At 43.2% G+C, this 27,984-nt stretch overlaps 1 protein-coding gene and 1 pseudogene across 1 annotated transcript; one reads left to right on the plus strand and one right to left on the minus strand.

Moving 5' to 3' along the window:
- Positions 1 to 18,707: 18,707 nt before the first annotated feature.
- LOC124681207 lies at positions 18,708 to 25,690 on the plus strand (annotated as a pseudogene).
- Positions 25,691 to 25,970: 280 nt separating this feature from the next.
- Positions 25,971 to 27,257, minus strand: LOC124681209 (rac-like GTP-binding protein 1). Its single transcript, XM_047216150.1, has 7 exons — positions 27,144 to 27,257; positions 26,852 to 27,049; positions 26,685 to 26,748; positions 26,492 to 26,556; positions 26,342 to 26,407; positions 26,127 to 26,233; positions 25,971 to 26,004 (listed from the first exon to the last, which is right to left on the minus strand). The coding sequence occupies exons 1-7, from the start codon at positions 27,255 to 27,257 to the stop codon at positions 25,971 to 25,973; spliced, it is 648 nt and encodes a 215-aa protein (XP_047072106.1).
- Positions 27,258 to 27,984: the final 727 nt, after the last annotated feature.

A 27,984-nucleotide genomic window follows, 5' to 3' on the forward strand; every position in this document is an offset into this window, starting at 1 on the left:
CAGCTGCCGGTTGCCACTGCCCAAATATGTCTTCATCCTCGCTCGAACTAGAGCTGAAGCACTGTCAAAGATAAATGATTTATTAACTTACTTAGAATAAGACAATGTACATAATTATAAGTTTTACCGAAAACATATAGCTTAGTAAAATTTTTTTTTTTTGCGGGGAAGTACTTTTTGATTGGCCAATGTAAGGAACAAGTCCTAGTGCCTAGTTAAAATACATTGAAGCTGAATTCAGTTTATTCAAAAATAGCAGAAACGAAAGATCATACCAAAATCCGAAGAAATGTGAACTGAAAACGTGCAAAGCTAGTTTGATGCTTACCAAAATCCGAAGAACCTGCAAAGCTGGGAATAAGCTTAACATGTCGGAAGCCTTCCTGAGTTCCTCACCATCGCTGAATTTGATGGGGAGATAGAGTGTTGTTACGATGGATATCGACCTCTACATGAATAAATTAAGGAGGGAAAAAATTAGCAAGACTTTACATTTACAACATATACGTACATTGAAAACAGTGCTATACGTACCTTAGGCATAATCGCAAAGCTGGGCGAGTCTAGCGGTGGAAGTACAAGTTCTACCCTAGAAGGCAGGCCAGGTTTTGTGACAACGGCGGGATATAGGCGCCACACGTCGACAAACAAGAAGACGAGTGTTTCAAGATTTGGCGTGTCCCTGAAGGAGATCTCGTCGAGCGGGACCTCCGGCCTCATGTACAAGTGGGTGAGGGTACGGGAGCGTGGGACAAAGCGGCGGAGCTCATAGACGCTGTCAAGGTACAGCTCCCGGAGTGCTGAGCAGGCGGCGATCATGGCGTGCAGCAGCCTCTCGGGGATCCCCATGCGGGACAGGCGGATCTTTTCTAGGTTAGGGAACGCCAGACCCGTAGGAGCGATGATGCCGCGGACACGGCACCATTCGAGGTCCAAGTGTCGGAGCGCGGCGCCGGCGCTCGCCAGCAGGACAATGGGAAGTGGCGGACGCGCCCCGACGTCCGCGAACTTGAGGACGAGGCTGCCGTCCATGCGCCTCTGCGATAGGATCTGCACCCAGTCGCCGGTCGAGCAGTCTGCGCGGGTGCCTGCGTGGAAGCGTCGGATAGGCGCCGCTCCGTCGCCGTGGGAGGAGAGGATGGCTGATATTACGCGGCTGTCGTTTAATGGATCGGAGAGCAGACCCTTGTGGCGAGACCTGATGTCGAGGTCGAGGTCCAGCGGTAGGGACGACCATATGTGTCGCCAGCGCCGGGAGAGCACCATGGTGGAGGCGGCGTCCTTGAGCGGAAGGAGGGAGACGATGCTGCCCAGCATGCAGTCGGGGAGGAGGCTGATACGGTCGTGCTCCATCGACGACGTCTCGTCAGTCCGGAACTGAGGCTGCTCGACCTACAAAGAAAATCAGGCCCCCCGTTCCGCACTCTCGCTTCACGAATCAGGCCTAGCGACTTTATATATCGATCATACTCCGTAGATGATGATGTGACTATGTGAGTACGTACTCTGATCCGGTTCGAAACACCCTTTGCGTTCCGTTGACCGATACGGAGAAGGGTGCCGGCCCCTATTCTCCGCTTTAAGCGGAGATTTCGATTGTCTCCGCATACCGCCGGCAACAAATGAGCTCGGTCCATTACTGAATTTAAAGATGTGTCTCGTAATTACGTGTGTGTGATTGTCTCAATAAATAAAGTTACCTGTGTGTGCGAGTCGTCCGTGGATCGATTTCCGTGTGGTTCGTGTTGGAATGCTTCGTTCTATTCTCTCAATCGCTCCCTCGCTGAAAATTTGATTCTAAAAATATTTAAATTTTAAAAATGTTCAAATTTTAAAATGTTTATGTAAAAAATCAAATAAAAAATTCAAATTTTTAAAATAGATATAAAATGTTCATGTGAAAATGTTGAAATATGAAAAATGTTCAAATTGAAAAGTTCAAACTCAATAGGTTCAAATGTGAAAAATGTCTGGACTCAAAAAAATGTTCAAATTTGAAAATTGTTCAAACTCAAAAAATGTTACATCTGAAAAATGTTCAAACTCGAGAAGTCCAAATCTGAAAAAAAATCAAGTATAAAAAAAGTTCAAAACCTAACCGAAAAGCCAAAGAAAACCAACAAAATCCAAAAAGGAAAAAAGATGCACAGAAAAACCGAGAAACTGGAAAATAACCAGAGCAAACCAACTAACTACCGTTTTATGGGCCGGCCCAGAAATACCGGTGCCCTATGCGGAGTGCCAGATAGCTCCCGTAATAGGCGGAGAATAGGAATCGCCTACGGAGAAGGGGCAACCACCGTGTGAGTCCCAATCGCCCAACACTGGAGGCATTGAGCTGAGCTAAGGCCCATTACTCTAGGTCTGAACGGTTATTTTGCGGGGTGAATAATTTTTATTACTCCCTTCAATTCGTAATAAATGTCGTTGACTTAGTACTAATTTAGTAGTACAAAGTTTATACTAAGTCTTCCACACTTATTTTGGATGAGAGGAATAATTCTTCCGTTTTTCTAGGTTTCTTTTAGTTTTTGTTGGTTTCTTTGATTTTTCTACTTTATTTGGGGTTTGCTCGTTTCGAAAATTGAAATTTTGTTTAGATTTTCAAATTATCCAATTTTGAAGTTTGTACAAATTTGATTTTTAAAATTCTCGAATTTTAAAATAGTCCAGTCTTGAAAATTGTTTAGATTTTGAAAATTGCTCGATTTAAAAAAATTCAGTTATGAAAAATGTTCAGGTTTTGAAAAAGGAAAATGATCCTATTCCCCCGGGGGCTGCGAGCGAGCGCAACCTCCGGGTCACGCACCGTGCAATAAAAATAAGAAAAGAAAAAATAACCGTCCATGTCTTGCGGCTCCGGCAGGAGCGGCCCATGATTCCTATTGGCGTTGTTTCGGTTACACCCTACCCGGGGGATTGGCATGGAACAGCGGGGAATCACGTTTAATTACCGGTCAATACCACCTAATCGGCCTCATCGCCACTCAAACCGAACAAGCCCATGGGCGGGACGGATTGTGTGCATTGGGTGATGAATCAGGGTTCCCATGCATGGTGTGCATCTCACTTGGGACCTCCTATACTACGCTTCACGCGAAGCATACTACGTGTTCGCGAGTTCGCGTCAAGTCATCCTTTGGTGGCCTCGGACGCGACCGGACAGGAGTCGTCGGACGAGGATTTGACTATTTGCGACCTTCGGACACGCGCACGGGTGCACCATCCACGGATAACGGTGCGCAAGGGGCGTGGGGTGACGTCTGAGGCTCACAAATGAGAGCTCTCATCTATAACATTAGGGGGTTTGGGGAGCCGAGGAGGCGTGGACAGCTCAAATCCTACCTTAGGCAGCATCGGGCTGACATTGTGGCTCTCCAAGAGACGATTAAGGCGGATTTCTCTGCGGCCGAGCTTCGCAGCTTGGAGGTGGGGGGCTAGTTCGGGTGGAGCTGGGTCCCCGCACAGGGGCACTCTGGGGGCATGCTCTTGGGCTTTCGGGATGATTGCTTCGAGGTCGGGCAATGGCAGAAGGGGAACTTCTTCATCAGTGCCTCGATCTACCAGCGTAGTAACAAACTCAAGTGGTGTTTTTTCTTGGTCTATGGGACGGCTGATCACCGTCGCTCTGATGAGTCTTGGGGGAACTCACCCAGGCCGTAGCGGCGGCCCCCTACCCGGTGGTGGTTGGGGTGACTTCAACTTGATCCGCGCAGCATGTGACAAGAGCAACACCAATATCTCTTGGTCCAGGATTAGATGGTTCAATGAGGCTATCGCTACTATGGCGCTTCGCGAGGTGGAACGGGCAGGGGCTCGTTACACTTGGACGAATAAACGCCTCCGCCCAACTCAATGTGTACTAGATCGGGTTCTAGTCTCGCCGATTTGGGAGGCGGCGTTTCCGCTCTGCTCTCTCACAACGATCACAAGGGTGGGGTCTGACCACTCCCCTCTTATGTTGAGCAGCGGAGAAGATGCACCGATCTGCCAGTCGAGGTTCTTTTTCCAGACTTGGTGGCTCGGGGTGCCGGGGTTTGGGGACCTCCTGAGGGAGAAAATCCGCTGTTTCATCTTTGACCACAGTCCGCACCGCTGCTCGGTAGAGACGTGGCAATATGTCTCGCGGAACTCGAGGCAATTCCTCAAAGGGTGGGGGCCAATTTGGGTAAAGAGAAGAGGGACTTCCGTACCAACCTTCTATGCCAGGTGGAAGAGCTGGATCGGGTGGCTGACGCCAACGGTCTGGATGAGGAGGGGTGGGGCCTCCGTTACTTCCTTGAAGACCAACTCGTGGCACTGGACCGGGTGGACGAGGAATACTGGCGCCAACAGAGTAGGACTCAGTGGACCCTGAAGGGTGACTCGTGCACCGCTTACTTCCACGCGATTGCGAATGGCCGCAAGCGTAAATGTTCTATTCCACGGCTCATCACCGAGGTGGGCGAGGTGGAGGAGCCGCGAGCCCTCATGGAACACATTTACCAGTTTTACCAGGGCTTGATGGGGGCCAAAGGGGAAGAGAGGGTCTTTGCCCTAGGCACCGATCTTTGGGGAGAAGATCAGAAGATTTCGGATGAGGAAAATTGGGGAGTTGAAGTCGCTTTCACCGCTGAGGAGCTCGACGAGGTCCTGGCTAGTATGAAACCGGACTCTGCGCCGGGTCCGGACGGGCTTCCGGTACTGTTCTTCAAGCGATTCTGGGGAATCCTGCGAGAACCCATCCTTCAGATGTTGAATGATTTCGCCCTAGGGAGGGTCGACATTGCCCGGCTGAACTTTGGGATCATCTCTCTCATTCCCAAGGTTAAAGGGGTGGAGCGGATCACGCAGTTTAGGCCTATCGCTCTGATCAATGTCATTTTCAAATTTGTGGCTAAAGCGTACGCGATTAGATTAGCACCGCTAGCTCATAGGACGGTGGACCGGAGCCAATCTGCTTTCATCAAAGGGAGATGTTTGCACGAGGGCGCGCTGGCCCTCCACAAGATTGCACATGAACTCAGAGTGGGAAAGCAAGAGGGCTTGCTTCTCAAGCTGGATTTCGAGAAGGCCTATGACAGAGTCAGCTGGGACTTCTTACAGGAGATTCTCTTACGGAAGGGATTCTCGGCACGGGTAGTGCATCGCCTTATGCAGTTGGTCAAAGGGGGCCAAACGGCGATAAACGTGAACGGGGAAATTTGACCGTATTTTCGGAATGCGAGGGGCGTTCGTCAAGGGGACCCACTTTCCCCGATCCTGTTTGACTTCATTGTAGATGGGCTAGCAGCCATCCTGGCTAAGGCTAACCTGGCGGGGCATATCAAGGGTGTGATCCCGCATCTCATCCCTGGCGGGTGACACATCTACAATACGCTGATGATACTATGGTTCTGATCAGGCCAACAGGCGCAGGGATTGCGAACCTCAAGGTTATCCTGTTGTGTTTTGAGAATATGTCAGGGTTGAAGATCAACTTTGATAAGACTGAAGTGGTGGTGACCGGGGTCCCACTGGAACTTCAACACCAGGTGGCCCACATGCTTAACTGCAAGCGGGGGGAATTCCCCATCAAATATTTGGGCCTACCTATTAGTGATAAGACGCTAAGGGTAGCGGACTGGAACTTCCTGCCAGAAAAAATTGGGCACAGGGTTGACCCATGGCAGGGGTTATTATTGGCTTCGGCAGGTAGGTTGGAGTTGACCAACTCGTGCCTGTCCAGCCTCCCGCAGTTTGCCATGAGCCTTTACATGCTTTTTGACAGCACCCATAAGGCCATGGACAAACCGAGGGCTCGCTTCTTTTGGGAAGGAGTGGGCAACAAACGCAAGTGATACATCTCAAACGTATCTATAATTTCTTATGTTCCATGCTACTTTATTGATGATACTCACATGTTTTATACACATTATATGTCATTATTATGCATTTTCCGGCACTAACCTATTGACGAGATGCCGAAGAGCCGATTCGTCGTTTTCTGCTGTTTTTGGTTTCAGAAATCCTAGTAAGGAAATATTCTCGGAATTGGACGAAATCAACGCCCAGGGTCCTATTTTTCCACGAAGCTTCCAGAAGACCGGAGAAGCAACGAAGTGGGGCCACGAGGTGGCCACACACTAGGGCGGCGCGGCCCAAGCCCTGGCCGCGCCGGCCTACTGTGTGGGCCCCTCGTGACGCCTCCTGACCTGCCCTTCCGCCTACTTAAAGCCTTCGTCGCGAATACCCCAGTATCGAGAGCCACGATACGGAAAACCTTCCAGAGACGCCACCGCCGCCAATCCCATCTCGGGGGATTCAGAAGATCGCCTCCGGCACCCTGCCGGAGAGGGGAATCATCTCCCGGAGGTCTCTTCATCGCCATGATCGCCTCCGGATCGATGTGTGAGTAGTCCATCCCTGGACTATGGATCCATAGCAGTAGCTAGATGGTTGTCTTCTCCTCATTGTGCTATCATGTTAGATCATGTGAGCTGCCTATCATGATCAATATCATCTATTTGTAATGCTACATGTTGTGTTTGTTGGGATCCGATGAATATTGAATACTATGTCAAGTTGATTATCAATCTATCATATATGTTATTTATGTTCTTGCATGCTCTCCGTTGCTATTAGAGGCTCTGGCCAAGTTGATACTTGTGACTCCAAGAGGGAGTATTTATGCTCGATAGTGGCTTCATGCCTCTATTAAATCTGGGACGATGACGAGAAAGTTCTAAGGTTGTGGATGTGCTCGTTGCCACTAGGGATAAAACATCGATGCTTTGTCTAAGGATATTTGTGTTGATTACATTACGCACCATACTTAATGCAATTGTCTGTTGTTTGCAACTTAATACTGGAAGGGGTTCGGATGATAACCTGAAGGTGGACTTTTTAGGCATAGATGCATGCTTGATAGCGGTCTATGTACTTTGTCGTAATGCCCCGATTAAATCTCATAGTACTCATCATGATATATGTATGTGCATTGTTATCCCTTCTTTATTTGTCAATTGCCCGATCGTAATTTGTTCACCCAACATCTGTTTATCTTATGGGAGAGACACCACTAGTAAACTGTGGACCCCGGTCCTATTCTTTACATCCGAAATACAATCTATCGCAGTTGTTCTTTATCGTTCTTTGCAAACAAACATCATCATCCACACTATACATCTAATCCTTTGTTTACGACAAGCCGGTGAGATTGACAACCTCACTCGTTACGTTGGGGCAAAGTACCGTGATTGTGTTGTGCGGGTTCCACGTTGGCGCCGGAATCCCTGGTGTTGCGCCGCACTACACTCCGCCACCAACAACCTTCAACGTGTTTCTTGGCTCCTACTGGTTCGATAACCTTGGTTTCTTACTGAGGGAAAACTTGCTGCTGTGCGCATCACACCTTCCACTTGGGGTTCCCAACGGACGTGTGCATTACACGCCATCAAGCTCTTTTTCTGGCGCCGTTGCCGGGGAGATCAAGACACGCTGCAAGGGGAGTCTCCCACTTCCAATCTCTTTATTTTGTTTTTGTCTTGCTTTATTTTATTTACTACTTTGTTTGCTGCACTAAAACAAAACACAAAAAAATTAGTTGCTAGTTTTACTTTATTTACTGTCTTGTTCTCTATATCAAAAACAAACAAAAAATAGTTACTTGCATTTACTTTATCTAGTTTGCTTTATTTACTACTGCTAAAATGGGTATTGTTGAGAATACTAAGTTGTGTGACTTCACTAGCACAAATAATAATGATTTCCTATGCACACCTATTGCTCCACCTGCTACTACGGCGGAATTCTTTGAAATTAAACCCGCTTTACTCGAATCTTGTTATGAGAGAGCAATTTTCTCGGTGTTAGTTCCGATGATGCTCGCTGCCCATCTTAATAATTTTGTTGAACTATGTGAAATGCAAAAGTATAAGGATGTAGATGGTGACATTATAAAATTAAATTTGTTTCCTTTCTCCTTAAGAGGAAGAGCTAAAGATTGGTTGCTATCTCTGCCTAGAAATAGTATTGATTCATGGACTAAATGTAGGGATGCTTTTATTGGTAGATATTATCCTCCCGCTAAAATTATATCTTTGAGAAGTAGCATAATGAATTTCAAGCAATTAGATAATGAACATGTTGCTCAAGCATGGGAGAGAATGAAATCTTTGGTAAAGAATTGCCCAACCCATGGACTCGACTACTTGGATGATCATCCAAACCTTTTATGCAGGATTGAATTTTTCTTCGCGGAACCTATTGGATTCAGCTGCTGGAGGTACCTTTATGTCCATCACTTTGGGGGCAGCAACAAAACTTCTTGATGATATGATGATAAATTACACTGGATGGCACACGAAAAGAGCTCCACAAGGTAAGAAGGTAAATTCTGTTGAAGAAACCTCTTCCTTGAGTGATAAGATTGATGCTATTATGTCTATGCTTGTGAATGGTAGATCTAATGTTGATCCTAATAATGTTCCTTTAGCTTCATTGGTTGCCCAAGAAGAACATGTTGATGTGAATTTCATTAAAAATAATAATTTCAACAACAATGCTTATAGGAATAATTCCGGTAACAACTATAGGCCATATCCTGCTGCTAATGGTAATGGTTATGGTAATTCTTATGGGAATTCTTACAACAATAATAGGAGTGTACCCCCTGGTCTTGAAGCCATGCTTAAAGAATTTATTAGTACACAAACCGCTTTTAACAAATCTGTTGAAGAAAAGCTTGATAAAATTGATATTCTTGCTTCTAAGGTTGATAGACTTGCCTCTGATGTTGATCTTTTAAAATTGAAAGTTATGCCTAATAAGGATATTGATAATAAAATTGTTACTACAGCAAATGCCATCCAAGTTCGAATTAATGAGAATATTAGATTGATGGCTGAATTGCATGCTAGGTGGGAAAGAGAAGAAAATGAAAAACTAGCTAAAGAGAATAATGTAGCTAAAGTTTGGACTATTACCACCACTAGTAATGATAATGCTTCACATGTTGCTACACCTCCTACTATCAATGGTAAAATAATTGGTGTTGGCAATGTTTCTACTCCTAGTGCAAAGCGTGCAAAATTGCCTGAAACTGCTAAAACTGCTGAAACTGCTTGTGATAAAACTGCTGAAATTTTTCAAAATGTTGTAGACAATGATTCCATTGCTGTAGGTCATCATGATTTAGACTTTGATGATTTTCACATCTCTGAAGTTATAAAGTTCTTACAAAAACTTGCTAAAAGTCCCAATGCTAGTGCTATTAATTTGGCCTTTACAAAACATATTACAAATGCTCTCATAAAAGCTAGAGAAGAGAAACTAAAACTTGAAACCTCTATTCCTAGGAAGTTGGAAGATGGTTGGGAACCCATCATTAAGATGAGGGTCAATGATTTTGATTGTAATGCTTTATGTGATCTTGGTGCAAGTATTTCTGTTATGCCTAAGAAAATCTATGATATGCTTGACTTGCCACCATTGAAAAATTGTTATTTGGATGTTAATCTTGCTGATAATGCTATAAAGAAACCTTTGGGGAGGATTGATAATGTTCGTATTATGGTTAACAATAACCTTGTCCCCGTTGATTTTGTTGTCTTGGATATTGAATGCAATGCATCTTGTCACATCATATTGGGAAGACCTTTTCTTCGAACTGTTGGTGCTACCATTGATATGAAGGAACGTAATATTAAATATCAATTTCCTCTTAAGAAAGGTATGGAACACTTCCCTAGAAAGAGAATTAAGTTACCTTATGATTCTATTATTAGAACAAATTATGATGTTGATGCTTCGTCTCTTGACAATACTTGATACACACTTTCTGCGCCTAGCTGAAAGGCGTTAAAGAAAAGCGCTTATGGGAGACAACCCATTATTTTACTTCTGCACTTTTGTTTTACATTTGAGTCTTGGAAGTTGTTACTACTGTAGCAACCTCTCCTTATCTTTATTTTATTGCATTGTTGTGCCAAGTAAAGTCTTTGATAGTAAAGTCAATACTAGATTTGGATTGCTGCGCAGAAACAGATTTCTTGCTGTCACGAATTTTGATATGCCTCTCTGTAGGTAACTCAGAAAAATCTTCCAATTTACGTGTGTGATCCTCAGATATTTACGCAACTTTCATTCAATTTGGGCATTTTCATCTGAGCAAGTCTGGTGCCTCAAAAAAAAATTGTCTTTACGGATCGTTCGTTTTGACAGATTCTGCCTTTTATTTCGCATTGCCTCGTTTTGCTATGTTTGATGGATTTCTTTGTTCCATTAACTTTCAGTAGCTTTGTGCAATGTCCGGAAGTGTTAAGAATGATTATGTCACCTCTGAATATATGAATTATGCACTAACCCTCTAATGAGTTTGTTTTGAGTTTGGTGTGGAGGAAGTTTTCAAGGGTCAAGAGAGGAGGATGATACAATATGATCAAGAAGAGTGAAAGGTCAAAGCTTGGGGATGCCCCCGTGGTTCATCCCTGCATATTTTAAGAAGACCCAAGCGTCTAAGCTTGGGGATGCCCAAGGCATCCCTTCTTCATCGACAACTTATCAGGTCACCTCTAGTGAAACTATATTTTTATTCCGTCACATCTTATGTGCTTTACTTGGAGCGTCTGTTTGTTTTTGTTTTTGTTTTTGTTTGAATAAGATCGGATCCTAGCATTCTTTGTTTGGGAGAGAGACACGCTCCGTCGTTTCGTATGAACACATGTGTTCTTAGCTTTATCTTTAATGTTCATTGCGAAAGTTGGACTATTTCATTCATTGTTATATGGTTGGAAACGGAAAATGCCGCATGTGGTAAATGGTATAATGTCTTGAATAATGTGATACTTGGCAATTGTTGTGCTCATATAGATCATGTTTAAGCTCTTGCATCATGTACCTTGTACTCATTAATGAATAACTACATGGAGCTTGTTAAAATTTGGTTTGCATGATTGATCTCTAGAGTCTAGATATTTTTTGGTTAAGGTGTTTGAACAACAAGGAGACAATGTAAAGTCTTATAATAGTTACAATATGTTCATATGTGAGCTTTTCTGCACCTTTTATACTTGAGTTTGCTTCAAACAACCTTGCTAGCCTAGCCTTGTATTGAGAGGAATTCTTCTCATGCATCCAAATCCTTGAGCCAAAAACTATGCCATTTGTGTCCACCATACCTACCTACTACATGGTATTTCTCCGCCATTCCAAAGTACATTACTTGAGTGCTACCTTTAAAATTCTATTCTTTGTCTTTACAATATATAGCTCATGGGACAAATAGCCTTAGAAACTATTGTGGTGAAGAATATGTACTTATGTGTCTTATTTCTTAATAAGTTGCTTGTTGAGCGGTAACCATGTTTCTGGGGACGCCATCAACTTTTACCTTTGTTGAATATCATGTGAGTTGCTATGCATGTTCGTCTTGTCTGAAGTAAGGGATATTTTCATGATCAAATGGTTTGAGTATGCATATTGTTAGAGAAGAACATTGGGCCGCTAACTAAAGCCATGATCCATGGTGGAAGTTTCAGTTTGGACAACTAATCCTCAATCTCTGATGAGAAAATTAACTGTTGTTGAATGCTTATGCATTAAAGAGGAGTCCATTATCTGTTGTCTATGTTGTCCCGGTATGGATGTCTAAGTTGAGAATAATCAAAAGCGAGAAATCCAATGCGAGCTTTCTCCTTAGACCTTTGTACAGGCGGCATAGAGGTACCCCTTTGTGACACTTGGTTGAAATATATGCTATGCAATGATAATCCGTGTTAATCCAAGCTAATTAGGACAAGGTGCGAGCACTATTGGTATACTATGCATGAGGCTTGCAACTTATAAGATATCTTATACATAACACATATGCTTTATTACTACCGTTGACAAAATTGTTTCTTGTTTTCAAAATGAAAAGCTCTAGCACAAATATAGTAATCCATGCTTCCCTCTGCGAAGGGCCATTCTTCTACTTTATTGTTGAGTCAGTTTACATATTCTTTCTATCCCAGAACCAAACACTTGTGTCAACTGTGTGCATTGATTCTTACATGTTTACCTATTGCACTGGTTATACTACTTTGTGTTGACAATTATCCATGAGATATACATGTTGAAGTTGAAAGCAACCGCTGAAACTTATATCTTCCTTTGTGTTGCTTCAATGCCTTTACTTTGAATTTATTGCTTTATGAGTAACTCTTATGCAAGTCTTATTGATGCTTGTCTTGAAAGTATTATTCATGAAAAGTCTTTGCTATATGATTCATTTGTTTACTCATTATCTTCATCATTGCTTCGAATCGCTGCATTCATCTCATATGCTTTACAATAGTATGATCAAGATTATGATAGCATGTCACTTCAGAAATTATCTTTGTTATCGTTTACCTACTCGAGGGCGAGTAGGAACTAAGCTTGGGGATGCTTGATACGTCTCAAACGTATCTATAATTTCTTATGTTCCATGCTACTTTATTGATGATACTCACATGTTTTATACACATTATATGTCATTATTATGCATTTTCCGGCACTAACCTATTGACGAGATGCCGAAGAGCCAGTTGTTGTTTTCTGCTGTTTTTGGTTTCAGAATTCCTAGTAAGGAAATATTATCGGAATTGGACGAAATCAACGCCCAGGGTCCTATTTTTCCACGAAGCTTCCAGAAGACCGGAGAAGTAACGAAGTGGGGCCACGAGGTGGCCACACACTAGGGCGGCGCGGCCCAAGCCCTGGCCTCGCCGGCCTACTGTGTGGGCCCCTCGTGACGCCTCCTGACCTGCCCTTCCGCCTACTTAAAGCCTTCGTTGCGAATACCCCAGTACCGAGAGCCACGATACGGAAAACCTTCCAGAGACGCCGCCGCCGCCAATCCCATCTCGGGGGATTCAGGAGATCGCCTCCGGCACCCTGCCGGAGAGGGGAATCATCTCCCGGAGGTCTCTTCATCGCCATGATCGCCTCCGGATCGATGTGTGAGTAGTCCACCCCTGGACTATGGGTCCATAGCGATAGCTAGATGGTTGTCTTCTCCTCATTGTGCTATCATGTTAGATCTTGTGAGCTGCCTATCATGATCAAGATCATCTATTTGTAATGCTACATGTTGTGTTTGTTGGGATCCGATGAATATTGAATACTATGTCAAGTTGATTATCAATCTATCATAAGTTTCAAAAAAAAAAAAAATCTATCATATATGTTATTTATGTTCTTGCATGCTCTCCGTTGCTAGTAGAGGCTCTGGCCAAGTTGATACTTGTGACTCCAAGAGGGAGTATTTATGCTCGATAGTGGGTTCATGCCTCCATTAAATGCGGGACGAGTGACGAAAAGTTCTAAGGTTGTGGATGTGTTGTTGCCACTAGGGACAAAACATCGATGCTTTGTCTAAGGATATTTGTGTTGATTACATTACGCACCATACTTAATGCAATTGTCTGTTGTTTGCAACTTAATACTGGAAGGGGTTCGGATGATAACCTAAAGGTGGACTTTTTAGGCATAGATGCATGCTGGATAGCGGTCTAAGTACTTTGTCGTAATGCCCTGATTAAATCTCATAGTACTCATCATGATATATGTATGTGCATTGTTATGCCTTCTTTATTTGTCAATTGCCCAACTGTAATTTGTTCACCCAACATCTCGTTTATCTTATGGGAGAGACACCACTAGTGAACTGTGGACCCCGGTCCTATTCTTTACATCTGAAATACAATCTACCGCAATTGTTCTTTACTTGTTCTTTGCAAACAAACATCATCATCCACACTATACATCTAATCCTTTGTTTACAGCAAGCCGGTGAGATTGACAACCTCACTGTTACGTTGGGGCAAAGTACTGTGATTGTGTTGTGTAGGTTCCACGTTGGCGCCGGAATCCCTGGTGTTGCGCCGCACTACACTCCGCCACCATCAACCTTCAACGTGCTTCTTGGCTCCTACTGGTTCGATAACCTTGGTTTCTTACTGAGGGAAACTTGCTGTTGTGCGCATCACACCTTCCTCTTGGGGTTCCCAACGGACGTGTGCATTACACGCCATCAGCAAGTACCACATGGTAGACTGGGCTACGGTGTGTAAACCTAAAGCGTTTGGTGGATTGGGAATCCTCAATACCAAACTCATGAACATCGCTCTGATGCTCAAGTGGATTTGGAAACTCTACCAGGACGCGGATGGTCTATGGGCGGACATTATCCGTGCCATCGCCGTAGAGCTCCGTTGACAAATTTAATCCTACCCGTGTATTGCCCCTTGTATCGGCGTCATGGCCCCACTTGTTATTCGATATACCGAAGCCCCACTCGTTCGCATTTTGGTCGTGGATACGACGATGCTTACGGTCAAACAAAGATGGATGGTCTGACGTGTCTTTGCGGGCTCTACATTGCCCCACTAGTCAACAGATAACGGTCAAAGTTGTTGACCCATCGGACAACCGACTATTCCAGCACTTGTGAGGGTTTCAGACAAGGGCTTGGGCAAACCTGAGGAAAACTAAGCGGCTGGGGAAAACTGAGCACAACTAAGGACCCGAGGGCACGAAAATAGAAATCCCTTGAAGTTAAATCTTCTCCTTGATTTATTTTATGCCATCTCATGCGTCGTTCAAAAGCATGTCTAGTTCCTGGCACGACAATTAATAAATAAAAGAAGGGAGGAAGAAAAATGAAGGAGATAGAAAGAAAAGGAAGGCAAAAGACCAAAGAGAAAGGAAAGAAAGAGAAAATGTGCCATGAATGAGTAGACATGCTTACATCAGTGAGAGAGACTAAAAGTGAACGTGCAAGTTTGAAAATTCAAGGAAGTCACATGTTGTTCTAAAAAGGTTTGATGCACACCCATCATACTTACGTGATTGAAACTTATGAACCACACTATAATATTTTATCCAATATGCAAGTCTCCTGTGAAAAGATGTGGAAGTCTTTTGAACCATTTGATTCATATGTGTGAGTTAGAATCCAAGATTATTCACATGTTTGATGAAGTAACAACTTGATGTTTTGCTCTCGTTTATTTAATTTATTGACTAGCAACTCATGAACAAGTTGACCCTATTCACTCAAGTTGCTACCTTGCTCAAGGATGAGCAAGAGTCTAAGCTTGGGGATGTTGATGAGCGCAAAAATAAACATGTTTTATAGCACCTAAATGCATGAGTAGTGACAAGAGTTAATCTCGGTAATGTCCATTATTATGAACTAGGGTTTTTAGGAAAAAGGGGGGAGGGGGCACTGGTGTTTTTGTCGATTGGTCAGACAAACAAGGTATCCGACGTATATTGATGGTGGGCAAAGTCAATGGAACAACTAGGGTTACAAGGATTCTGCTATGGAACAAATATTGTGTGCCCTCCCTGGCGTCTCATCATAGCCTTTATATAGTAGGCTAGGTCCTAGAGGCTAACTAGGGCCGGTTACAATTTACAATGTCAGTTTCCCTTTACACGCTATTACTTTGCCTATTTTATCTAGGTCTTGGGCTTCGGATGCTCCTGGGCTTCATATACTCCTTCCTGGTTTCATACCAGGGATAGTGATCATGAGGACCCAACATGATATCCCCATGTCAAGTAGTGTTAGGATTTCGTATTTTACTGCATTGGCATGGACCTATTCTATTTGTTTCGGGTAATCTTACAAATAAAGAGGAGGATTTGCAACCAATGCAAAAGGAGACCAATTCTAGGTGAAACAATGATAATTTGAAGCAATAAAGACATTTCAACAATGAACCAAACCGAGCCAAGGCAAAATTAGCGAAGATATGATTCCAGAGGCTTTAACAACAAGTGGTAAAGTCAGGCCCGCCCATACCACCTGGCCGTACCACCCGTCGTTAACGCCGCCTCGTCAAATATAATCCGTCTGTGTAGTCAGATCTGAAAATGAGACATAGAGCCAACAAAAAACCACGAAACCTGACCTATGGGAGGGATCCGGAGGGGGAACTCGCAAGAAGGGATCCATCATCACTGTTGTTGGGATCATTGGAGGCCAAGGAATCAATCTTCATCACCATCATCATCACCATCATCATTGGGATCTTGTTGTGATCCTTAACCTTGAGTTGGATTTGTACTTGTATCCATTCGATCTTCCATTTTTTCCATTCATAGATTCATGATGATGTTATTTGCCTCCACGTGTGAGTAGATCCATTTGTTCTTGGGAGATGGAGAAACCCTAGACAAATTATGAAATGAAATAAAGTTTGTTGATTGTCTATTAGTTATGAAGTGTGTCGGTTCTTATCAACGATGTTGTGTGTTGTCTACGTGACTTTAGTAAGAATCATCATTGCATATGGTTGGTGGCACGTGGATGTACATGTGACAACAATCCACCGCCTGTGTCAATCATGTGTACACGAGAATAACAAGGACCAATACCTATGACCATGACCATGGGGAGACACTTAATTACCGGACCTAGCAAGACATGAGAACTGAAAAGGTAGTGGCCATGAGGGATGTGAAAAAGGTGCTTCCGAGAATCATCCATCCGAGGACCTTGCCACACACAGACATATATGAAAGACAAAACCAATATTCCTAATCTCAGGCTAGTGGTGGATCCGCAACTCCCCGTGAATATTTTACCCTTATTGAGTCTCATATACTTTACTACCATCTACTTAGTATCGTGTACTTTAGTCATTCATTTACTTTATTCAGAAATTTTCAGAATAACCATTATTACTTTGATTTGGATTTAACGACAACTTGCAGGTGCCTCTAATTAAATATAACAAGAGGCAATTAAACCTTTAATAATCAAGCTTCATCGTGGATTCGATACTGTTACTTTTGAAAACTAGTTGCACGCGATGTGTGACCTTGCAGATATCACTCCTCACCCCCCTCTCTATCTCTCTCCATTTTGAGTTATTATTTTATTGAAATAGAAAATGCCATGTGGTTGTTACCCCTTGGTCGAATTTTCGCACTCAACATTCTTTTTTTTCTGTGATTTTTTGCACCGAAGTCAAGAATGCATGCAACCAAAAAACAAAAAAAAACATTAACACATGTCAAAAAATTAACAAAATGATACAAAAAATTGGTAGTTGTACTGATAAACATCTACAATAAAAACTAAAAATGGTGGAGGAACCAGGCCCGGGTCAGTTGGTTAGTGGCGCGTGGCCGCTTCACACCGAGCCCGCCGCCCGGGATCGATCCCTAGATTTCGTAGTATGTATATTATTTTCTATTAGTACAAGATATTACGTGGACACTACTCAATGATCGAGTGTTTGCGCACTATATTTCCTTTTTGTTTTATTTTTTTGTATATTTGTTGTGCATACTTAGATCCAACAAAGAGCAGCAAATGCAAATTTTACAAACAAAACATATCACGTTGATGTGGCACCAAGCGCACATGAGCCATGCCTCCTCCTTAGACAGTTGGACACACTGGTGTCCACAGTCAGATAGCACAGCCGATCACACCTTCCTCCCTTCCCCTTTTTCTCTCCTCCATCACCACCCCTCCGCTGCGTCCATCCTCTTTCTCTCCCTCCCTCCCTCCCCACCCTCTCCCTCTCTCCGTCCATCCCGCTGCCCCCACAAAACCCTAGAGCACCTACCTTTCCCCACCACCAGTTCTCAAATTCTGACCGGAGCCGCCAGCCGTCCTACCCTGGAAGCTCGCCCTCGCCCCGCCACGGCGCGATCTACTCCCCGGCGGTCCTGACGTCGCTCGCCGTGGACCGGACAGGCAGCGGCGCGAGGCGATTCCTCTTTCCTCCCAGGTAGGTCTGATCTACCCGATCCCGTCTCCCTTAATCCCTTCTCTTTTTTTTGGTGGATCTGGTGAGGGCGGGGGCTCCGTCGTTTTCACGCCCAATCTCTCCCTTTTATTTCCTCCGGCCAAATCTTTCCGTTTCTTCCCTTCTTTCCTTGCTAGATTTACGCCGGTCCGCTGGGTAAAAAAAAAAATCCCCCATGGATTAAATCCGTGTCTGGACATACTCGATATGTTCATTCTCGATTTAATGATTTCATGGTTGCAAAGGTTTCATCTTTTTGTGCTACTATGCCTAGTTTCGCTTGCGTGGTCCAGCAAGTTTTCGGAAGCGGATCTGCTCGTTCCCTCTCCCTCCCGTCCAAAGATCGGCGCTTTTTTTTTCGCTAGGTTTCACGGCTATCATTTCATGGATCTCGGCGACGAGCCTTCCAGCCAGCAGGCCGAGAGCGGTGGGGAAGAGAGAGAAGGGCTCTACTGTTTGCCTTGCTTGCTTTTTTGTCTGTGTGGGGTCTTGTCAGTATATCCAGCTGTGCATGGGCCTCTCGGGACTCGAGCTCCAACTCTTGCTACCTTGTGGCCGCGCGCGCGTCTATATTTCATGTCCCCAAAAAAAGTAAAGCTTGGAGTTTTCAGTCTGTAGCGAGGTCGACTCGGAGGAGTGCACAGCTTTGCTTCCTTGGCTGCGTGTTCTTTGCAACAAACGCGCACCTATTTTTACCTAGGCCGTATATTTGGCAAGGGACGCGTACATCAGTAGTAGCTGCATGCGTGTTTGGTTGCGTATCCGCCGAGGGTCCATACGTTACTTGCTGTAGAGTTGCACTCATTAATTGTAATAGCTTTGCTTCGGCTGGCTTCGGTCTGTAGTGTTTACTGAAGTGCCTTCGTCCTCTTGTGTTCTCTATATTCCATGAGCTGGCTGAATGTCTTTGCTTGCATGCGTGGACCTGACGTTGTGTTTATTCCTTCTTTGTTTCAGGCTTTCAACTTTGATGCTATCTTTCTGTTGAGATGAGTATTCAGAGCTTGATCCAAGACACAACGTACTTCGGCGTTTGAGGTGGTTCTTCCTGTTCTCTACGTACATTCCATGAGGCATGAGCTCAGTTCGTTCACTTCCATGCGTGTGGACCTGAGATTTGTGTTTTTTCTCTTCTTTGTTTCAGGCGGTCTACCCAGCTAGCTTTCTGACGTCGTATTCAGACTTCTGCATGATTCAATATGCCTGCTCCGGTGTTTGAGGTGCTCCATTCTGTCGCAAGATCGTCGTTGGCCTGACCTGCAGGAAGGGTGTGCTGTGCTGTGCTGTGCAAGTTGCAAATGGAAGTGGCTGCAGGAGAGGAGAGTGATGGAGGTGGTGGTACGGGTAGTAATCCTCCTGGAGGAGCCACTGCTGCACCAGCGGAACTACTGAAGCGTCTGGATGCAGTAGTTGCTGAAACTGGTGGCACATCAGCAGATGAGCAGCCATGCGAGCATTTCTCCATAAGGTAATCTTCTTGGTGTTCAGATGCTTGCACGTATTAACTGTCCTATCATGCCATATAGCACTGTTTGACACGTCAGCATACATATACAGTTTGCACACTCACCTGTTACATGGTTATCATATATACATGGCTGTCTATTTATATGTAAGCAGATGAGTCCGCTAATTCAATATTTAGTCATGTGCATTTCATTAATCTCGGTAATTAGCATTGCTTTTTTTTTAAGTTATACTTTTGGTGTTTCATTTATCCTGTGTACTCTATTGTCCACTAAAGTCTTGTGTATGGATGCATTTAAGCACATGATCATCAGTGTTACACAAATGCATGTTTCTGTAAGTCTCTGTGTTGAATAATTACTGTGTTTTTTCTTCACATTTTTTTTTCTGTGGGTGCATGCATTATTCTGGAATTGATTTGTATCTGTGCATCTGACATTTTCATAGAACCAGCTGATGAGTGAAAATAAACCTAGAAAATTTGCATTTTCCATGAACTTTCTTCCCATCTTTCTTATGCCTTGGTCCAGTACTAAACTTGTTGTAAGATTTGCATCTAATGGGGTGGTTAGAAGCTCAAATATATTGCCTCTCCAAATTTGCATTTTGTTCGAAGGCTTCCCTTTCTAGTCATTTTAGTGCCAAGAGTTTCTGGAGTTCATATTTGAAATACATTCATCCTTTCAGGTTACTACATCTAATTAACATGTCCGTCATTAGTCAACTCCTTTTTGCTGATATATTAGCTTTGCCTCACTAATATGTTTGCCCCACTGTGCTGCCATGTGTTTTTTCAGAAACAAGGCAACCTTTTCTTGTTGATGAGAAAACCAGTTGCATTCTAGCTAGCTGGCTTTAAAGTTTTCCATCTCTCTTTCCTTCAATGGACATGTACACATGCATGTCTTATGGTGCTACCTCTTCTTTAATAGTACACCCATGGCCTAATTCTATGTGATATTATTCACTTTGGTCCCATTTTAATATTACCATTAGTACACTTAATTATTTTCATATGCATCAATAGTTCATTCGTATACCAATTATAGTCATCATATTTATGACTTCATGTGTGCTTATGTACACTATACAAATTAAATTAAAGATATATCAGTGTACGTCTTTCACATATCCTCACATCAGAAAATGTTACTTTTTTCAATTGTGTTAGTTACGCATGTCAGTAAATACCCCTTTGCCTGAACAACAATGTTTCTGGTACAAGCTCTGAATGAATATCTCTTCACTTGGTACAAATTACATTAAAGATTTATCAGTGGACGTCTTTCACATATTCTCACATCAGAACATGTTACTTTTTTCAATTGTGTTAGTTACGCATGTCAGTAAATACCCCTTTGCCTGAACAACAATGTTTCTGGTACAAGCTATGAATGAATATCTCTACACTTGCTGTTGAAGTAGTTCTGCCTATATAAGTTCAGAGAGGAATTTTCTGAGATGGGGTTAACCTACATTCTCACTTCTTTTAGTATTCTCGCTGTACTCAAATTTCTGATAAGTTATACACATTTTAGTACTATAGTTATATCACATACATTTTGCTATTCTTCTTATTTTTTGTATGAGCTACACACTTTTCCTCCAATTATTTTTCTGTGACATTGTGTAATGTTGTAGTGTACCTGTGATTTTCCGTAGATTTTATTTTAGGTACAGTTTTGTAATGTCAAAAAATAACATCCAATGCTAGTGGTGTATAGGTACACCCAGCTCAATTACAACTTTCTAATGAGCTTATCCTCTGTATTCATTGAAGCAAACAATGTGCTATTGCATATGATGTGCATCTTATTGGTGATTATTATTTTTATGCCAGAGGGTTTGTGGCTCTTCGGAAGATGGATGCAAAGTTTTGCTCTCTGTCTCAGATTTTTAGTGGTCAGCAACAGTTTGACGAACGCCATAACAGTTCATACCCTTTTTGGTGTCAATGTTTCGACGATGGGATTGCTCAAAGTGCATGGGCAAGACCAAACTCTCAGATGATGTGACATCTAGAACTGTTTCTATGGGGAAGAATGTCTCAAGGGACGGTTGCTCCATTAGATTTGTTCGGAGTACTAAAGTGCCTATTAGTGTTGATTTCAAAAGCTTATTTCCTTGCACACAACAAATAGCTCAAGGGAAGAATGCTGATAGATCAACACTTTTGAAGACTACCCCAGAAAGCAATTCCAAATGCAACTCACCTTATGAGGCGAACACTGATCCACCCATGAAAGGTATGGTAGAGCTTGATAAATTTCTAAATAAGATTTTCTGGTATAAACTTAGCTAACGTAGCTGTTGTATCCTCAGATTTACAGGGTTCTTCCAGTAATCAAGCTACACCCGCCAATCTGTCAGATAATGCTTCTGCTGGTATCATGACTTTGCCTGAAGATTCCCAGATTAGAGCAAATAGAGAAGGAGATGGCATCACAATCCCATCCAGTCCAAAACTTACTGAAGCAACTATGAAACGCAATGCAGAAGACACTAAAAAAAACAAGGAGGTTCTGAATGTTGACCTCACTCCCAATGTTCCTAAACCAATAGATGGACAGAACGGTGATCAGGTCTGCAACAGTGGTCCATGTGAAGAAGCAGCTCCAAAAAGAATTGTTAGATCAACTTGTAAGAACAACAAAGGCAAACCTACTGCACAGGTTGGCAGTTCAGATGTGAAAATAGGTCGGAGAAAGCAAATAAAACTTCGACTGCTATCGGAAATTATCAATACTGATCCAGTAGGGGGTTCTAGAACTGATATTGAAGTTAATGCTGGAAAAGTTGCTGATCCCTGTGAGGATGATAGGAGTACAGATGATGATGTTTCTGTTAGCCATCAGGCAGTGGGAGAAATCAGTTTGGCAAAAGAGAAAGAGGTTGTAGATGATGAATCTTCCCTTATGAACTGGATGAAGAGAATTCCTAAGAAATCAAGAACTGCGAAGAAAGATTTAGAACAAAAGGATATCGATTCTTCTGCTTCAAAATCTACTGCAGATTTATTTGCCTCAAAGGATACGCATCACGATTTTCTATCCTCGGGTTGGAAATTGAGCAAGAAAAATGGCCTTCGTACTATCAGTACTCAGCAAGGTGATGAAAGTGTTCAGAATAATAATAATCTAGAGAGAAATACACAAAGCGCAGATGACATGAGCCAAATGGAAGCTGATAACTCCATTGATAGGTCCTTATTTAAGAAAAAACCATTAGTTTGAGTAAGAGGAAAAGGCCATCAACTGCAAATGTCCAGCATGATGGTGTTCTTCCTGTTAGCCGACAGGCGGTTGGAGTAATCTCGTCAAAATCTGCTAAGAAGAAGAGAAAGTACAAAGGAGCTGATGTTGTAGATGATGAGGGATCTTCACTTATGAACTGGATGAAAAAGATTCCCAAGAGATTAAGAACTGAGAAAAGGGATATAGAACACAAGGATTTTGATTCTTCTGCTGCTAATTCAGAGTATACTGTGGATAAGGTTGCTGCTAAAGATGTCCACAACGGTTTTGTATCGTCAATTAAGAAACCGTGCCAGGAAAAACTACTGTTCGCTACCAGTACTGGGGATGGGGAAGGTGATGAAAATAGTCAGAACAATAATCTGGAGAGAAGTGTGCATAACACAGATGGCCCAGATGGTATATGCCAAATGGAATCTGAGAACTGTATACAGAGGTCCTTGTCAAAGGTTAAAAAGGTGAGTTTGAGTAAGAGGAACATTCCTTCAACTGTCGATGCCCAACATGGCGATCTAAACACTGAAAACAATACTGGAAAGACATCTATACTCAGGACAGATGATCAATGCCAAATGGAATCCAGAAACCCTGTGCAGCAGCGCCTGGCAAAGGTGAGAACTAAGAACCCTCATTTTGTTCTATTTAAATTAGTAAAATCATTTTACCAGAAGGACATAAAAACCTCCTATAGAACTATGACAAGCAAGATGAATACATGCTTGATGTACCCCCCTCCACCTCTCGTTTGTGATTTCATGATCTTAGGTTAATATGAATTTTCCAATCTTCACTCCACATAATTTATTAATTATTTGCAATGGTGCAATATTTGTGTCAATGCAATGAAAATAGTGCTTCTCTGCTAAATATTTTAAAATATTAATGTTTTGCCTCATTTATCTTCTCAGGTTTCTCCAGTTAAGCGTGGTATCCGAAATGTGACCGCTCTTGAGCAGAAGATACCTAAGAAGAGAAAGAAACAAAAGCAACAACTGATGTATGAAAAACAGGCCATAATTGATGACATCCCAATGGACATTGTTGAACTGCTTCTGAGAAATCAAGATAAGAGACCGCTGATAACTGAGACTGATTCTTCTGATATTAGTCATGATAAATCCAAGATAGTGGAAGATGAAGATTGTACTGTAATAGCTGCTGAGGATGGTCCAGATTTTGCATCAAATGTGATTGACACTACTTCCCAGAAGAAGCCTTTGGCACCAGATAGTTACCAGAAAGCATCACGGGATAGTGTAGCACCTACAACACAGGTTACCAATATGCATGCTTTGAGATTACAGACTCCTGGTCATTTAAAGCCTACTCAGGAACCACAGAGCACGGGAGAATTAGTTACTATTGCTGCGACCTCGCCACTATTATCACAGCATAAGGATCAGTCTATTGCCGAAGCGCCAGCTGACTGCCGGAGCCATAAGGGAGAAAAGAAGTTGACGTGGGATTCTTTCGAGGCAGCTCCAAGGGATTCATCAACCTCAACATGTCGTGCTCAGTTCAGATCTAGCACTAACGCAGTTGATTTAACTTCGAATCATGTGGCCGGAGCTTCTAATAATTACCATCCCACTCACCAGCTAGTAATTTCGTCACCTGACCACTATACAGACAGAGCAGTTAACCCAGTCCAGGCAAGAAGTTTTCCAAGTGCAATGCCAACCATGGAAGATGGTAACTTGTATGATCTAAGAAATGCTGGACAATCAGGTTTTTATCCAAGGGAAACCATGCCTGCGACTCATCTCCTGAGACTGACAGATCCACAAATGTTAGCCAGCTTTCCAAACTATGAAGGGTCTAGCAGGAACCAGATGGAATTTCAACTTCGGAATTCATACTATGCACATAACCAGTACATGGGATCAGCTGGCACATCGTACGGAGCACAAAATCAGTACATGGGATCAGCTAGCACATCGTATGGAAGTAACCTGAATGGGAGTAATGTAAATGGCATAGGATCAGCTAGCACATCGTATGGAGCACACAATCAGTACTTAAGATCAGCTAGCCCGTCATATGGGAGTCACCTAAATGGCATAGGATCAGCTAGCGCATCGTATGGAAGTAACCTATATGGAAAGGTTCCGTTGACATTGGAAGATTTATCCCGGCCTGGGTTCCAGGAAAATTTGCACAAACCGTTACGCCCACTTCCTAGGGTTGGTGTGCTCAGCTCCTTGTTGCAGAAGGAAATTGCAAATTTGCCGGAGAGCTGTGGGACACAGTATGGTTTCAGAATAGGGGCGTCAAAAGGGATGACATCATCGTTTGATATAAATAGAAGGGAAAATGTTGAGGCCTTGAACACAGGAATGTATTCAGCAACATGGAATCTGCTGCAGTTGGGTTCTGCTAGTTCCAGTCCAGGATTTTCTTCAGTGAGGAATGGTACAGCTAAATCTTTGACAAGAGATCAAGGGAGAATGACCAGTCCCTTGGATAGGCTCGTAAGACAGGATATCTGTGTAACCAACAGAAACCCAACTGATTTTACTACAATTAGTGATGACAATGAGTTTTTAAGGGAGGATATATGAAGCAGACAGCCGGTGTGCATACATTCCAAGACATTTACAATGTTACAAGGTAAAGCACACTATTTTCTTGTAAAAAGATCACCTTGATGGAAATGATCGACTACTTACTAGTAATTGATGTTGCGTGCAGGCTCCTTGTAAGATATGGAAGCTCCCTTTTCTGGATGGAAAGATTACAGTTACCATGGGCTCTCAAATTGCAGCCCCCAGCTTATGTATGTAATGTAATAGGCGAAGAAGAATTACCCTCCCGAGGTCGTGTAAGCCGGTGAACTATCCTGACCTCGCGCTTGTTTTGTACAAGAGAGAATGTGTCGGCTTTTGTTCGTACTGTGGCTTGCGTGTTGTGTGATTAGCATAAGTTTTTTTTTTTACCAAATGTTGCGACAGATTCAATGGATGGTTGGTTAGTGGTAATGTCAGCAGGTTAGTTCTAGCTGCCAGATGTTGTAAACCACCAAGTTATGGTTCACCAGTGGTAGTATTGGCATAAAATTAGTAATAGCTGCCAGATGTTGTAAACTACCAAACTGCTGGTGTTTCACTTTTACAGATGGTGCAGTACTGAGGTAAATTATCCTTTTATGCATGTCTTGATCATGTAATGTTCATGTTCCTTCTCATGTTAGTAAATAGCCTAAAGAATCTTTGAGTATTTCGATGGAAATTTATAATAGAAGCTGCTGTCTAGGTATCATATCAAGAAACCTTAGCCACGACCAAACACAGTTGCTTCAATGATTTCTTTTCTTTTCATATAGTTTTACATATTACCTTAGGAACACAAGTAGGCGCCACAGTGCACAAGAGTTGTATAGTTCTAGCTGCTAGCGATGAGATACTTCTGCCATCACCTTCTGTCCCATTTTTTTGACACAGCCATGGACCATCTGAACATAACATTGCGCAAAGGCCTTCAAAATGTTCTTCTTGGCTTACACCAAACAAGCTCTTCCGCAAAAGTACCACCTACAAAAACAAAGTGGAATTGTAAATTGGAAATTGAAATGCCCAGGCGGAGAAGTTGAGGCTGAACAAAACAAAACAATTGGTGATTGGTTCGAACAGATGATCGTAAACGGGAATCATACCTTACAGACCGACCGGCTCCTGTCCGAGTTTCCTTGCGGGCTATCTCCTTGTGCCTCCGAGGTTGAAGAACTGCTTTGATGGCAGTGTCGAAAACAGCCTTGATGTTCTATCAACAATCATCAAGGGGAGAAGACAATGTGTTTTAGTCTTGTTAGCCCACACAAACTCTTGAAACCCCAATGCTTTCATTCACTGGATGCAGCAGAAAACATACCCTTTGTGTCTTGGAGCTGCATTCCACGTAGGCCACCGCCCCTATTTGCTTCCTGAGCTCCTCTCCCTAACATTTACAGAGTTAGTTCGTACTCTTATAGCTGGAAAATGTCCAGCTGGTTGCTGTCATCTGAGTGTGAAAGACACAAACCTGCTCAGCTGTTATAATGGACTCAGTTGGATGATCAGCAAGATAAGCTCTATCTTCTCGGAGATCTGCACATTCATTTGGGAAGTTGATTGTACAACAACACCAGCCAGAGATATACATAAATTGCAAAATTGATATGTGGATTTAAGCAGCATCAAACTAAAAAAATCTAGAAAAAATGTCAAGAACATACCCAACTTGGTTCCAACAAGAAGTACAGGAATGCCGGGCGCGTAGCGGCGAAGCTCCGGCATCCACTGCTTGGAAGAAATTAAAGTCAGGTCATTAGTTATGCACTTGATTTAAGATAAAAAAAAAGAAGAAGAGGCAAATAGGAGTGCAATGTGAGTGAGTGAGTGCCTTCTTGTGCACGTTCTCATAGCTTGCTCTGCTGGTGAGGGAGAAGGAGAGGATGAAGACATCAGCTCCCCTGTAGCTCAGAGGCCTCAGCCTGCTGTAGTCCTCTTGACCAGCGGTGTCCCAGAGGCCGAGGTTGACGATGCTCCCGTCCACCGATACGTTGGCGCTGAAGTTGTCGAACACGGTGGGGATGTAGTCCTGCATCGATCCATTATCAGGAGCAACGGTTTTATCAAAACCAGATCAAACCGGCTGGAGAGGTGAAGAAGATATGGTGGAGATGGCACTCAACGGTGGGGAACTTGTTGCAGGTGTAGCAGATGAGCATGCAGGTCTTGCCCACGGCGCCGTCGCCCACCGCCACGCACTTGATGAACCGGCTCACCGCCGATGTTCCGCCGTTCATCTCTTCTTCTTCCTCAGCTTCACCGCTCCCTCTCTGCTCTTCAGTGGGAAGCACTGCTACAGAACATCAGTGCAGTGGGTGGGTCTCTGAAGGATCTTTTCACTGCCGCATTTGAAATCGGGCTGCCGTGGCAAGATTCCGCTTTTAATGGTAAACCAACTGCGGTGCACGTGGCTACCCGTCTCTGACCGAAACCTGATTTGTTTTCAGGTTTGAATCTCCCATCACCCACGCACTACTCACTCCGTTTCATAATTATTTTAAATTTATACTAAAACAACCATAAAATTAAGGAAATGAGGGAGTAGAATACAGCCAGAGCAATAGTACTAGTTGTAGTCTACTAGGAGCATCTCCATCGCTGCCCCCAAAGGTCGGCAGCAGCGTCGGATGAAGGCATTGGGGGGCGCCGGCAGAATTTGCTGCCGGTTTGAGGGATGGCTCCTCCCACCGGCTGCCCCCAAATTGACCCTGAACGATAAAAATAAACAATTTTAAATTAATATGATTTTCATTTAAATTTAGAGTTTTTTACAATGATTTAAAAGAAAGTTCACAAAATTTAAACAAAACTTAAATCTAGATCTACGGCGGCCGTCAAATGCACTCTAGTCGAGGGCGGGGGTCCGCCCCGTCGCCATCGTCGTCGTCGTCCCCATCCTAGAAGGAGGACACCAAGGTGGAGCTCGAGTCGATGTCCATGTCAATGACGGCGCCACTATCCATT

The sequence above is a fragment of the Lolium rigidum genome, unplaced genomic scaffold (assembly GCF_022539505.1).
Source record: "Lolium rigidum isolate FL_2022 unplaced genomic scaffold, APGP_CSIRO_Lrig_0.1 contig_35691_1, whole genome shotgun sequence".
Lineage (NCBI taxonomy): Eukaryota > Viridiplantae > Streptophyta > Magnoliopsida > Poales > Poaceae > Lolium > Lolium rigidum.